We start from the raw sequence: 15,730 nt of genomic DNA, 5'->3' as shown, positions 1-15,730 counted from the left end.
GTGTGATATAACTGGCGTCAAAATGCACAGAACACTGCCATCTACTGGCGACCGGTTATATCACAGTGTTGTCAACCGCAAGATTTTAAAATTATCTGTAGGTTTCCAAAACCTGGGAGACCCCACACGTCGAGATAAAAACAAATCATAGATATGGCAGGTTTAGTTGTACAGTGTGTGGTGTCAGTCACACAGTAAAAACAACACACACAAACAGATTTCACACACGAACAATCTCAGGTCAGACACCTCGCTTTCTGATTGGCTGCATGTCACATTTAGCTCCTCATGTCCTTCTGAGCAGATCAGACCACTCTTACAAACCACACACAGCAGGAATATCTGATAAGATTATATTTAGCGTCATCACGATTGTCGGGGCGTCCTTAAGATTGTTGGAAGGGGAAGATAGGGTCCGATATCGGCCTAATTATCTTGCCATGTGAACCAGGCTTGATGTTATGATGCCTCACGGAGCGACTGATTGATCTGTTATAACACCGCACCAAACATGTTTTCACTATTATTTGATTTCTTTGTGCGACTGACATTGTTATTCAAGTATTGAACAGGCGATTCCTACTGCCATACAATTCCAACATACAACAAATTTTTTTGACAGTTCTTGTTATTGAAAGAAACCTTGTCTCCCTAACTGGATAGAGTTGTGATGTCATCACACGTGCACTTAGGCGCTGTCTAGCAGGATCTTGAAAATTTCTTTCTTTTTTTTAGACTAATGAAAAAATGACATTTTACAAAAGCACATTTATTTGTAAACACCAACACGTTACATTGATTCACTTGTGTTGGTTTTTACATAGAATGAATGAATCAACCAATCAGTATGAGCGGAGGCTTAGTTACCCATAATCCCCTTAGGGGATCTGTGTGTTAATGTTCAAATCTTCAGAATTAGTGCATTATTTTAAAATTAACAGATGTGTTACATATCACTTTGTACATTTTAAGAGGTTACATTAATGTAGTTATTCTATTGTGAATAATTTTATTTTTAAAGCAAAACCATAATTCAAACCTGCTTTCCATTTCAAGACCTCTGCCTCATCACGGGACCATTGTATCCTGTCAGGGTAAATGACATTTTCCTACAGCGGGGGGGGGGGAGCGCACAAAGACAAGTGCTGTTGGGTTTGTGACAGCCGTTGGTTCCATCAGAAGCTTTGGCGGTGTTTAAACTCAAAATCAGCTTCTTAATCGCTTAGAGCGTATGGGAGGCAAAATTTAAAATTATCGGTTATCTGTAGCTTCCAATATGTTTTTAGGCAGTTTATCGGTTTAGCGATAAAAAAGATAAGTTTTCAGTTAGCTGATTACCAGTTATCGAAGCTAACATTTTAGTTAGCTGTGCCCACCACTGCCTCTATCTTATACCATGGTCAGTGAGAATTCCATGTCTAACTAGCGTGCATTATTTTTGTGTATATGCACACGTAGTTTGGCAAGTTAAGTCACTGTAAGATCACTCCGGTCTGGTCAGCATAGCAACGCGCAGATCAGCTGTGTTTTGACATGTGAATGACATAAAGGTGATAAAACATGGATTTCCAAGTGAATTTTAATATTTTTGGCCAAAATAAAACATTTGAGGAATGGGAAGAGGAGGAGAGCAAACAAGAAGAACAGCAAAAGCAACGGCATAAAGAATTAACATCGGATGAACTGGACAAGACTGAAGACGGGAAAGAAGAAGAGAACACGCAAAAAGTTAACTTAAATAAATATTTGTGTGTTAGCTCACTGTGTGGGACCATGGCATAAGCGGATTAAACCACGAGAAGCCGTGCATTATACGTTTTGAATTCACTTCACGGAGTAACACCACGCTGCTTCGCGTCGTGGTGTTTTAGACTCCGCGTCATGCATTCAAACCGTATAATGCATGGATTCTCGTGGTTTAATCCTTACATATTTAATTGGAAAAAGTAAAAAAAAAAAAAAAAAAAAAACAGTAAAAAAAAAAAAAAAAATCCATTTTTGCTAAGTGACATGTTTAACTCAACTTGAATTTGTAGACATTTTGACGGCAGGGGAAGAAAGAAAACCTCAATTTAAGGTGCCTCCATTGAGGCTTTTCAGGTTTCAAATCCCGCAAAACCTCGAACAGTTCACCGCCCTGTGAGATCTCAGTAACACTGAGAACTGCATTGAGACGCTCTGATCATGCTTCACTTTAACCGCTGCACACGGACAACACCATTAACATCGCAACATAAAACTATTTTTATATTGTGCCTAAAACTCTCGTGAATATATTCTCTGGGTTTATAGACATTATTGCGTTTGTTTTATGTAAACATACGAGAATCACAGACTTTCTCTCCGTTATTTTCAATGGGAGTTGCTGTGAGCTACACTCGCTTCCTGATCATGTCGTTCTGGGGGAAAGTAAAGTTTGTTCTTTAATGTCTTGATTATTGTTCTTTACAACACTGTTTGTCCTCTTTGTTCCAGACTATTATATATGTCTGAAATTCGGTTTGCGTTTATTAAATTCCACACAGATTAAACGTAGCAGACATGGATTATTTGTTATAATTGTTTTAGCAAGTTTTCAGGGTATCATGCAGCAGTCTCTTATTAACGTGATGAAAAGCATAAAAAATTACATTTTTGTAGTATAATATTCATTTACAATTGTCATCGTGTGGATTCTCTGTGTTGTTTTGACTGCAGTGACTCTCTGGTGCGCAAGGGATTATGGGATACGTGAAAACCCCGAATTGCTTCTGGGAGGAAGTGCAATTTAAAAAACAAACTGACTGACACTTTATGATACAGTAATTACAGTGTAAAAATAACTGACAGAACACTCAATAATAATAATAATAATAATAATAATAATAGTGGCTACAACCCTACAACACTGCTGCACAGTGGTCAGGAGACTGGCCCTTAGGATGATGATGATGATAAGGTTAACAACACAAACTGTGCTCAGTGAATGAACTACACAGGCAGTTGACAATTCTATTTAGTTTGACACACACACACACACACACACACACACACACACACACACACACACACACACACACACACACACACACACACACACACAAAAATAACATTGTGACTCTGACCCCACCCCTGTGACTGCATTTCTAGAAATCAACATGGCAGAGCTGCATTAGTTCCTAAAATTATTAGAAACACTAGCTCTCAGTCTCTAAAATGGAAGGTTGCAGTTATTAATACAATATAACAGAAAAAAAAGATTCAATTAATCCAGTCACATTCCAAAAATCCTCACTGGGTTTTCTTTTATCCCACCGTATTTAATAATAAGATGAGCACCATGAACGCAACACAGATTGGTTAGGAAATAGTGGCTGCTGAAGGCCTTTAACCACATTTTGGCTCGGTGAGCCCCTAAAATACGGATATAGCTGAATTAGTCGAACCATCATAACCCAGTTATTTAACAATGACATTTTTTTTTCTAAACGTGTGTTTTGTTTTTTTTTTTTTAAAGAATGGGTATCTACCTGTTAATCTCACCGTTAAAAAACTGCTGCAACACGTCCCCAAAATCCCGTGGAGGATTAGCTAAATGTATTTTTCAGTCATTAAAAAAGGAGGTGCAGAGGATGTGGCAGCTTCTTTAGCTCCGTGTGTCACGATGAGGTTCGGATCCTTCAGTAAACAGCCGAAGCGTCGAGGGCTACGTACGTTTCCATTTCTCTGCTTTGGTCAAATGTTCTGCCGCTTTCACGCCCGACACCTTAACAAAAACATCTTTGTGAAGGAGCAGAGCCTCAGCTTCGAGAACTGTCCATGAAAAAGCCTACAAAATTCAGTCCGTTTCTGCTTTTCGTGACGTTCTCCTCGTTTCCTTCCTCTCCTCGCTCTTCGCTTCCTCCTCCCTCTGCTGACACTTCATCTGGACCTCCTCTTCAACCACCAAAAGCTTCGCCTTCACACGGCTAACGATGCTACACAACAGCTCGTTAGTGGACAGACTGCGGGAATTTTCTTTATGAGAGGTTTTCACTCATATATCGCCAGGGTTCCTACGTTTTATTTCAAGAAACTTAAACTATATCAGTAGTAATCGCCAAAAAAAAACCCGGCACGCCTATCTGTTTAAAGGGGTCATAACATGCACTTTCTGTTCTCAATAAGGCACATTAAAATTTTGTGGCCAAAAATGTCCGATATGCATACTTAAAACAAAAATGGACTTGCCTTACAGCATGTATGATTTAGGGGTGTTTATCAAGTGGCCACCTTGAGGGTCCAAAATGAGGCACAACAGGAAAGAAAAAGATGCTGAAGACCCATGGCTGCTCAAGCCTAGCTCCAAAAAGGAGCAGATTCCCATAGAAGCTCATGTTAAAATGCCCAACTTTAAAAGTGAAATAAGCATGTTTAAAGCCTGATGCCAAACAGATTTATGTCTATAGCTAGTTTCCCCCATAATGACAACTGTATGTAGAGTGAATTTGTTTTACAGCTCCTTAGTTTAAGATGTATCATGCCATAAAGTGATGTGCCCTCTTTTTCTACAGGCATGCCTTTGGAATATCTGCAGAATGTGATTTTGCTGTGTTGTTGAAAGAAAAATGCATGGATCTCCCTGGAAAATATGTCACCTTGAATGCAGCACATGTTGATCTAAAATCTTGTTTTGCTGCATTAGTGCTGCTATCACAGAAGTGCAAATTACCTTTGCAAGGGGCACTGACACAACTACAACCCCTGGCAAAAATTATGGAATCACTGGCCTCAGAGGATGTTAATTCAGTTGTTTAATTTTGTAGAAAAAAGCAGATCACAGATCACATGACACAAAACTAAAGTCATTTCAAATGGCAACTTTCTGGCTTTAAGAAACACTATAAGAAATCAGGAAAAAAAATTGTGGCAGTCAGTAACAGTTACTTTTTTAGACCAAGCAGAGGAAAAAAATATGGACTCACTCAATTCTGAGGAAAAAATTATGGAATCATGAAAACAAAAGAACGCTCCAACACAATCACTAGTATTTGTTGCACCACCTCTGGCTTTTATAACAGCTTGCAGTGTCTGAGGCATGGACTTAATGAGTGACAAACAGTACTCTTCATCAATCTGGCTCCAACTTTCTCTGATTGCTGTTGCCAGATCAGCTTTGCAGGTTGGAGCCTTGTCATGGACCATTTTCTTCAACTTCCACCAAAGATTTTCAATTGGATTAAGATCCGGACTATTTGCAGGCCATGACATTGACCCTATGTGTCTTTTGCAAGGAATGTTTTCACAGTTTTTGCTCTATTGCAAGATGCATTATCATCTTGAAAAATGATTTCATCATCCCCAAACATCCTTTCAATTGATGGGATAAGAAAAGTGTCCAAAATATCAACGTAAAGTTGTGCATTTATTGATGATGTAATGACAGCCATCTCCCCAGTGCCTTTACCTGACATGCAGCCCCATATCATCAATGACTGTGGAAATTTACGTTCTCTTCAGGCAGTCATCTTTATAAATCTCATTGGAACGGCACCAAACAAAAGTTCCAGCATCATCACCTTGCCCAATGCAGATTCGAGATTCATCACTGAATATGACTTTCATCCAGTCATCCACAGTCCACGATTGCTTTTCCTTAGCCCATTGTAACCTTGTTTTTTCTGTTTAGGTGTTAATGATGGCTTTCGTTTAGCTTTTCTGTATGTAAATCCCATTTCCTTTAGGCGGTTTCTTACAATTCGGTCACAGACATTGACTCCAGTTTCCTCCCATTCGTTCCTCATTTGTTTTGTTGTGCATTTTCGATTTTTGAGACATATTGCTTTAAGTTTTCTGTCTTGACGCTTTGATGTCTTCCTTGGTCTACCAGTATGTTTGCCTTTAACAACCTTCCCATGTTGTTTGTATTTGGTCCAGAGTTTAGACACAGCTGACTGTGAACAACCAACATTTTTTGCAACATTGCGTGATGATTTACCCTCTTTTAAGAGTTTGATAATCCTCTCCTTTGTTTCAATTGACATCTCTCATGTTGGAGCCATGATTCATGTCAGTCCACTTGGTGCAACAGCTCTCCAAGGTGTGATCACTCCTTTTTAGATGCAGACTAACGAGCAGATCTGATTTGATGCAGGTGTTAGTTTTGGGGATGAAAATTTACAGGGTGATTCCATAATTTGTTCCTCAGAATTGAGTGAATCCATATTTTTTTTCCTCTGCTTGGTCTAAAAAAGTAACCGTTACTGACTGCCACAATTTTTTTTTCCTGATTTCTTATAGTGTTTCTTAAAGCCAGAAATTGCCATCTGAAATGACTTTAGTTTTGTGTCATGTCTGTGATCTGCTCTTTTTCTACAAATTAAACAACTGAATGAACATCCTCCGAGGCCGGTGATTCCATATTATTGCCAGGGGTTGTACATACCACCATGACAGACCATGGCTTTTGGACTTGTTGCTGACAGCATTGGGATAGTCCTTATCATCTTTGCTCCAGCACACAGGGCATTCATTTCTCCCCCCCAAAAAAAAATTGTTCAGGAATACTGATCATCTGACCACAGTACACGTTTCCACTGTATGACTATCTTTCCCAGATGCCTCTAAGCCAGAGAAGTCAGCAAGGTTAAGATCAGGCTTCTGTTTCGCACAGTAAAATTTTAAGTGGTATTTATGAATGGAGTGGTTAGTGCGCTTGGTTTCAGTGTTGAAGGTTCCCGGTTCAATCCCCCACCCCTGCCACTTTTCCATGCAATGTGGAGTTGCGTCAGGAAGGGCATCCGGTGTAAACTTGTGCCAAATCAACACGCAGATCTACGTTGGATCTGCTGTGGTGACCCGAGTGAAAAATGAGGAGCAGCCAAATTAGTATTTGTGAATGTAACTCTGTATTGTCGTGCTGGACCAAGGTTTCCCAAAACAGTCCACTGCCTATGTGGTTATATCAGCTATTGATGAATGTCAGTTCTTGATCAAGTGCCATCTGAAGGATTGGAGATGATAGGTGTACACTCTTGCCCTTGATGCACTGAAATTCCTCCAGATTCCTTGAATCGTTAAATATTATGCACTGTAGAGGGAGAAATATGTAAATCCCTTCCACTCTTTCTTTGAGGAACATTGTTTCAAACATTTCAATCATTTCTCACACGTGTTGACAAACTAGAAATACTCAACCTTTTGCAGAGTACTACCTTTATACCAAATGATTGGGCTCACCTGTTGGCATCAACCATTTCAAATAACTTGATTTACTACCTCATTATTATTATATTGTGCATTTCCCAGCATATTGCTGACAAAGAATAACTAAAAACATTTGATGTTATTATTCTTGTCTAATAAAACAGCACATTTCCCCCCTTTTTTCTTTCTTCTGTTTCTTCAGTTCATCCTTGGAGCCAGCCATGTTTTGTTTTGTTTTTTCCAGGCTAGTACATAGAACATGTGGAAGTCTAATGTAATTTCAAGATCCAACTTCCCCCTTATGAGATCTGTTGAATGAAACAGAAAAATCCACTGAAAACCCCTGCAGGCATTCTGATATCACATTCAAATTATTCATACTTAAGTGTAACATCTTCCCTTTCACTCAACCATTGTGTAGCATTGTGTTGATGGTGATGGACTCTGTATTAGATAATGTGGGCTGCATTTTTGGTGGAATGTTAACGGCAGTGTTGCAAAGTGAATTCACACCTCTGTTCTATGTATGTTACACTCACATATACAAGACCAACATATAGATAAGGGAAGGGAAGGTTCAGGGCAAATATTAGGTTACAATTACGGTTAGGATCAGTCACATAAAATTTGGGTTAGGTTATGTTTGGGTTAAAAAGGGTAACATTAAGATTAGGGTTAAAGAAACATCAATGTTAGGGTTAGGTTACCAAATTTAGTTAGAGTTAAATGAATCTTATTTAAGATTAGAGTAAGTGCTCAGTAGATAAGGAGTGTATCCATACGTGACCTGGGTAGGATTCCCGCTCATACTACCTGTCTGCTATTTGTCCAAGGACAAGACATTTATCTTCATTGTGTTGACACAGCTGTAAATGAGTACTGGCCTTGGCTGGAGAAGTAAACCCATCTAGGGGAAGTCACAGATGCTCATCTGCTTTACACCATGGACTCCAAAGATACACCACTGCCTATAACTTACTTACCAAGGTTAGGTAATGGTTTGGGTTAGGTTATGGTAAGGGTGAAGCTTTAAATACAATCCTTTGCACCCTGCAGCTTTACTTTGCGTTCAGATCATGCAAAGTAATAGTAAAATGGAGCTGGACACGCCCCAGATGCACTTAATGCCCTTTTGTCCGGTACTACATATGGCAAAACAGGGTCCAATATCTGTCTTCCTCAGACGGTTATTGGATTTCATAGGTTATTATATCACAGTAGTATAAAATAACCCTGTCAAGTCAAAATTTGTCTCCATCCAGGTCATAAGAATGCAAAACAGATTATATTAACATGAAAAATGGCATTTCTATATTAAAGGTAGATAATTTTTTTAACTGTATAATATAAAGCTCGCTGCATGCATTGGAGGGTCAAACACTCCATCAGGTCAGGCCTTTTTTTTTTTTTTGGTTGTGTTCATATTGAAATTTTTCCACATAAAAAAAATATCCTAAATGATACCCCATAATGAGGAAAAAATGTCGAATTAATCTACCAGTTAGTGGTCCGCAGGTTAGAGAAGAGGTGTTTATGACCGGATGTCTGCCAGAAGGCCATCTAATATGAGCACACATCTGGTCAAAGTGAACTTGCAAGAGACATTCAATCAAATATTAAGTGTGCTTTATCTATAATTTTGACCAATTTCAGCAAACTTCATATAAACTACAGCTTGTACAATCATTCTGCTGCAGAAAAAAAAAAGAACAGCTAAAAACAATTCTAGAAAAAGCCAGTTACCTTATATACATTCTGATCACAACTGGAATGGGAAACTTTAAATTGTTCGTAGGTGTGCGTGCGGGTGTGAATGCGTTTATCTGTCTACATGGCTCTGCAACAGACTGGCATCCTGTCCAGGGTGTACCCTGCCTCATGCCCTATGACTGCTGGGATAGGTTCCAGCCCCCCGTGACCCTTAACTGGAGCAAGCGGGTATAGAAAGTAGATGGATGATCACAACTGTAATTGAAAAAGCAATTGTGCCATTTTAGTACCTTTGAATATCAAAGTCAAAATATTCCACAATTAATAATTAGCCAGAAATCACAGGATTAAGAGTATTTAATCAGGTGATACTTTGGACATGTTCCATTTTCACTGGTCAGTTCAAGTGGTTAACCGTGACCAGGGAATTATTTCGTTATTCAATGTCCATGAAGCAGTTAACATATCTTTGTAGTAGTTGTTACATAATCTTTGGATTTTAGTTCTGACAGCCATTTTAAATTGATAAGCAGATAAGTGCTGTTGTTAAACAAGTTTCTTCCATCTCTGTCTTTTAGCCAAGTCCAAGCCCTATTTTTCTAGGACTGACCCTGAGAAGGTTATCCATGCCTTTGTTTACAAGCAGACTAGATTATTCTAACTCCCTGTACATTGGCTTGGCTCAGAATGCTGCTGCTCATCTTCTTTTGGGAAAAAAAATATAACATTATGCCGGTTTTGGCCTCTCGTCACTGGTTTCCCGTCTGTTACCGTGTTGATTTTAAACTTCTTTTAATTGTTTCTGAAGCCCTCAATGGCCTGGCCCTGGTGTACCTTTACAACCTTCTTATTCCTTACACCCCAACCAGAGCCTTAAGGTCTTCTGACCAACTGTTGCTGGAGGTCCCTAAAACCAGATTAAAGACTAGAAGTGACCGAGCCTTTGCACCCAGGCTCTGGAATAGTCTCCCCTTTAATATTAGATCATCCCTGTCCCTGGCCTAGACTTTCAAATCCTCTTTAAAAACCTACTTCTTTTCTCTGGTGGTTTCTAAATGAGCATCTCTATTTTTTACTATCGTTTATTCTTTATTTTGTCTTTTATTCGTTTTATTGCCCTGTTGCAATTTTTTTTTGTTATTTTTAATGTATTTATTTATGATTGGGGGCAATTTGGTGCCCTTTTTTTCTATTTTGTACAGCACTTTGGTCAACTGGTCATTTTAAACGTGCTTTAGAAATAAAGGTCGAGTTGAGTTAGTTTATGAGAACCATACACAGCTACACAATTTAAAACTGTAGTGTTACACAAATGCTCCAACTTAAAAAATTCAGTTTGTCTTTGTCTGGAACTTTAAGAAATCACACATTATCACAGACAAAAATCACCCTTCTGTTTCTTCTTTATTTGACACAATCTTTAACAAAGACAATATTCAAAATTTTTTTAGTTCATCACCTCTGTCCATTGTCCATGTAATGTCCAGCATTAAACTTGTGCCAAATCAACATGCAGATCCATATCTAATCTGCTGTGGCGACCTTACAGGAGCCTATTACACTATTACATGCTCCAACAGTGACCTCTGGTGATTACAGAAAAAAAAAAAAGAAAAAGAAAACTTACAAGTGAATGGCATAAAAACAGACACCAACTCATTCTAATATAATCAAAAAGAAAACCTCAGTGTCCAAAAATCGGCAAATTAATTAATTAATTAGATTAAACAATTTATTTTAGTGAATCATGCAAGTAACTGAGTCATGGTCCACCCCACTTCCAAACTAGATTAGGGTCGAAACAACTTTTTAATAAGTGAAATCATGTTTCAGCCTCAAACGTCTCAGTAAGGTTTGTTAAATGTGAAGATCTTCACACAGCCAGCAGAGGTCAGTAAATGTCCACATCAAAATTTTCAGTACACAATTTCAGCATTTTGTGGTAATAAATTAGCAGTATACCTTTAAATTTTGGGCCACTTACCAATATGGTGGTACAAGTGGTGGGCGAATTGATCCAAATATCGATACCAAGATTGGTTGGTATTGATATTGATCAATACCAGTCTTGATGAGATTGATACTTTAGTTTCAGTTTCTGTCCTGTGTGTGCTGCTGAATTCAGAATAGTGCACTGAAGGGGAGAAATTTTGTGTTATTTTTGTATAGTATTTCCTGAATGCACATTCTACTTGTTTTATAACATTTGTTATAGAGTGATAATTTGATTTAAAAAAAACACAAGAAGTGCAATGTAGGGAGAAATTTTAATTTTTGCTTTGTAGTTTCTGAACAATCTACCTGAAAAAGAATGTTTTAATTTGTTCTCGAGTGATAATTCTCTTAATTTAATTATTATTACTCTGTCCTGGGTTTTACTTAATTAATAATCCAAAGGAAAAAAATCATAACGCTTTAAGGCCATGAAAATTCATTCAGATTTAGAAATTTGATGACGCACCCACCTTTATTATTGAAAAGTATCAGAATCAGTGATACTGGCTCTGTATTTACTTGGTAGTGGTGGTTCAATACTAGATCTTGCAGTATTGCACACCACTACCGGATACCCTTCCAGATGCAACTCCATGTTACATAATGAATGGGCAGGGGTGGTCTTGAACCACTAACCTTCTGCCCTGAAATAAGCCCACTAACCGCTTGGCCACTATACCTAAAATCTAACTGGAATGTGATCATATTTTTTGTGATAAGGACATAATCTCAAAAAAATAAAAAAGGGGGAAGGGGGTGATCTCTTTAAAAGGTCATTCAGACAAAGAATAATTTTGACCAAATTTATGGAAAGTAGCATTAAGTAAGGCATTTGTATGTATCCACCTGAAGTTGTTTACCCTCCTTGGCGGGGTTCAATGAACAGATTTTCTGCAATAAATCAAAAGGTGTGGAAAAGTTTGTTGCCTTTTTTTTTTTTGCCGTTTTGTTTGTTTTTGCCCTTTTGGGCTGGGGGGGGGGGGGCTGTGAATGATTCAATAATTATTCATTTTTTTTCCTGTCTGTAGGTACCCTCCCAAACAATCTTTACAGAAAAATACTGAAAAATGTTTTTAGCAATTAATTTAGAAATACGAAAATTATCCCCCTGGCTCTCTCTTTCTCTTTTTTGTCCTTCTGAGAGGTCTTGGGGGACCCCAGGAAAATTCAATCCAGAAATCCAAACTATCATGTCCAGACATACCCCAAGAAATGTCCCCACCAATCTTCAGGAAATTTCACTGGACAGGTTTCGATAAAAAAAAAAAAAAAATGAATGGTGCGTCGAGGATGAATCTTGATGACAATCCTTTTGTACCTTCAGTCCAACAAACTAAAAAGATCAATAATGAAAAGACAAAACATGTGAAATATTACTACACAGAATCTACTCCACTGTGTGTAAAATGACTTCAGTCTATCAGAGCTCAGACATCTCAGCAGAGACTTCAGAATAAAGGCAAAGTCCAGCATGCAGCATATGAGGGAGCGTGGTCTGGACTCTGTGGAGGAGAGTCATGGTTTCAGAGACGTTGTAGAAGGACAGGACGCCTGCACGGTGATCCAGATACACTCCGATTGTGGAGGCCCGAGGACCCGGAACTACAGTTCCAATGCCGTTATGTCTGAAGTGATACGTGTTTCTATCATAATATAAAGCCCAGGACAGGTCATTGTATCCAAATCTACACTCACTGATGTACCCTGTTCTCTGAATATTCCTGCAAGCAACTGCTACACAAACTCTTTTCCCACCGCTCCACTTCACCTCCCAGTAAGAAGGTCCAGTCAGACTCTCTGTACTCAGGACCTGCCACCATCCAGTGAACCTGTCTGGATGATCAGAATAAGACAGTTTCGGTCTCACACTTGTTACTTTTCTGTTCCCCTCAGACAGCAACAGCTGTCTGTTTGCTGTATTTGGATCCAGCGTGAGTTCACATGAATATAATAAGAAATCCGGCCTGGTCTTGGTTCTGGATATGGAGATAAATGTCCACATCAGTCTCTGTCAGTGAGATTTCCATCTGATCGTCAATCAGAATTTTCTGCAGCATATCGTTGAGCTTTAACACGGCTGCCATCACGTCTTCAAATTGCTTCAAAGCGCAGTTTCTAACGGTGGATTCACCAGGAGCTGACAGCAAGGGGTCATTTTGTAGAAGCGGAACGTGATCCCGTGTGTGCGAGAGCTGATCCAGATCGTCATGTTTCCTCCTCAGATCGTTGATCTCCTGCTGCAGATTCTCCTGAAGCTCTTTGACTCGACTCACTTCAGTTTTCTGCTTGGATCTAATTTCCTGCTGCACAGCCAAGCTTCTTTTCTCAATCAATCTGATCAGCTCGGTGAAGACCTTCTGGCTGTCCTCCACTGCTACCTCAGCAGAGCGGTTGATGGCTTCCATGTCCTGCTGAAGCATCTTCTCCTCTTCCTCTCTGTGCTGGATTCTCTGCTGGATTTGTTTCTGCCTGTTCTCCTGAAGCTTCTCGGAGGGATCCACCAGCGTGTGTTTCTTCAAGTCAGATGCATCATAGTGAGGCTGAAGGTGTTCCTCACAGTAAGAGGCCAAACATTCCAGGCAGGACTTCAGGGCTTTCAGTTTCCTGCCAGTGCACAAATCACAGACCACATCTTCAGCTTGGAGTCCAGCCTCCTTCAGCTCCTCCACTAAATCTGCTAACATGGTGTTTTTCATCAGGACAGGCCTCGGCGCGAAGGCCTGCCGACACTGAGGACATCTACTGGTCTTATGCTGATCTTCTTCCAGCCAGCACGTTTGAATACAGCTCCTACAGTAGCTGTGCCCACAGGGAATAGTCACCGGGTGCTTCAGGAGATCCAGACAGATCGAACAACACAACTTTTTTGGGTCTAGCTTAATTTGTTGCTGCGCCATTTCCCTGATCACAAACTACAAGTTTGAGCTTTTTCCTTTGTTCACTTACTGATCTGCAGACCGTCTCACACTCCGTCCGCGATTTCAGGCTCCCAGTTTGCTTCGAGGAGGAGCGGGCTATTTTAAAAAATAGTGTTCATGTATTCGTTTTTGTTGAATACAGTCAATAAAAATAGCTGATGGAAAGCAACATCCAACGATTCTGCACCATTACAAAGCAAACTGAACTGAGGTGCAGCACTTTTTTTATGTCCGAAAGGAAACTGCATGACTACAAACGTTAGTTCCGCTGTCACGTACTAAGATTACACCCGTACCAGATTTGCATATTCGCTAATTGTGCGTGTATATATATATATATATATATATATATATATATATCCGTGATGCATTTCCAGGTCACTGAATATGTATTGGACTTTATGTACATCAGTCATTACGAATATTACCAATACAAAAGAAGGAAATAAAGAAAAAACAGAAAAGGACAAAACATGTCAATGTGAAAAAGTAAAGAGATATTGTAAACACGGCTTGACTCGACTTGACTCAGAGTCGAGACGCTGCTCCTCCACGTCGAAAGGAGCCAGCTGAGGTGGCTCGGGCATCTTTTCCGGATGCCCCCTGGACGCCTCGCTAGAAAGGTCTTCTCTGCATGTCCCATCGGGAGGAGACCCCGGGGAAGACCCAGGACAAACTGGAGGGACTATGTCTCTCAACTGGCTTGGGAATGCCTCGGGGTTCCCCTGGAGGAGCTGGGGGAGGTGTGTGTGGATCAGGAGGTCTGGGCGGCTTTGCTTGAGCTGCTGCCCCCGCGACCCGACTCCGGATGAAGCGGAAGAAAATGGATGGATGGAGGGATATTGTAAACACAAGAACAGATTAACTACAATTCTTCAAATATTTTCTCAAATTAAGTTTTTTGTGGCCTGAGAGAATAGCACACATTTAACATTTTGACAGTTTGGACTTGACTTAATTTATTCCATTAGAAATGGAAAATGTACAAAACACTTTTGGCATTTTGGCAAAATTCTGCTTTAAAAAATGACAAATGTTTACGGATAAGAGCTTTACTTTACTTGTATACGATTTTGCGAAAATTACACACACATACACACACACACACACACACACACACACACACACACACAGGGTAAAATAAGTATTGAACACATCACCATTTTTCTCAGTAAATATATTTCTCATGGTGCTACTGAAACAAATTTTTCACCCAAATAATCCACACATACAAAGAAATCAAACAATAGATGGCCAAGTTAGATTAATTTAGGTTTAATAATGTGAAATGACACAGGAAAAAACATTGAACACCTGAAGAAAGGGAGGTTTAAAAAGGCATGAAAAGACACCACCTAAAATCTATCAGTAATTAGAACGCAATCCTGTCCCTTGTCAGTGCAAATTAATATTAACTGGTTCAGTCCTAAATGATGGCCTATTAAAAGGTCTCTCATTACCAAGGTGTCACACAAGAAACATACTGGGTAAAATCAAAGAGTTCTCTCAAGAGCTTCACATCCTTATTGTTACAAAACATACTAATGGTATTGGTTACAGAAGCATTTTGTAAACTTCTGAATGTTCCAGGGAACACTGTTGGGGCCATAATCTGAAAGTGGAAAGACAATCATTTCACCATAAACCAGCCACGACCAGGTACTCCTCGAAGAATTTCTGACAGAGGACTGAACGAATTATTGGAAGAGCTGTCCAAGAACCAAGGACCACTTGTGGAGAGCAACTGAACAATTTTTACAAAGAAAACAATGAGTAATGCACTCTACCACCATTGCTGAAGAAAAAGCATGTTGAAGCTCATTTAAAGTTTGCTGCACAAGCCGGTGAAATACTGGGATAATACGCGTATAGTCTGGTCAGATGAGACCAAAACTGAACTCTTTGGAGGCCATAATAGGACACCATAACGGCACTGCACGTCA

General features: G+C 39.5%; 2 protein-coding genes across 4 annotated transcripts in view; both read right to left on the bottom strand.

Annotated features, from left to right (window-relative positions):
• Positions 1–3,886, bottom strand: part of gnb2 (guanine nucleotide binding protein (G protein), beta polypeptide 2) — a 45,320-nt gene extending 41,434 nt beyond the window's left edge. The window contains exon 1 of one of the 3 annotated variants that reach the window (XM_034178631.1): positions 3,510–3,886. The gene's annotated coding sequence lies outside the window, so the exon portion shown is untranslated. The remainder of the gene's footprint in view (positions 1–3,509) is intronic. The other 2 variants (XM_034178632.1, XM_034178633.1) reach the window with 2 other exon arrangements.
• An 8,059-nt stretch (positions 3,887–11,945) lies between these two features.
• On the bottom strand, positions 11,946–13,965 carry LOC117517560 (tripartite motif-containing protein 16-like). The gene is given in 2 exon segments (XM_034178623.1): positions 11,946–12,859; positions 12,861–13,965. Coding segments are annotated over 2 exon segments (1,476 nt in total). The 5' UTR covers positions 13,767–13,965; the 3' UTR covers positions 11,946–12,289.
• Positions 13,966–15,730: the final 1,765 nt, after the last annotated feature.

Source organism: Thalassophryne amazonica, chromosome 9 (assembly GCF_902500255.1).
Source record: "Thalassophryne amazonica chromosome 9, fThaAma1.1, whole genome shotgun sequence".
Classification (NCBI taxonomy): domain Eukaryota; kingdom Metazoa; phylum Chordata; class Actinopteri; order Batrachoidiformes; family Batrachoididae; genus Thalassophryne; species Thalassophryne amazonica.
The sequence above is the reverse complement of the archived record's forward strand: the minus strand, read 5'-3'. Positions and strand labels throughout refer to the sequence as shown.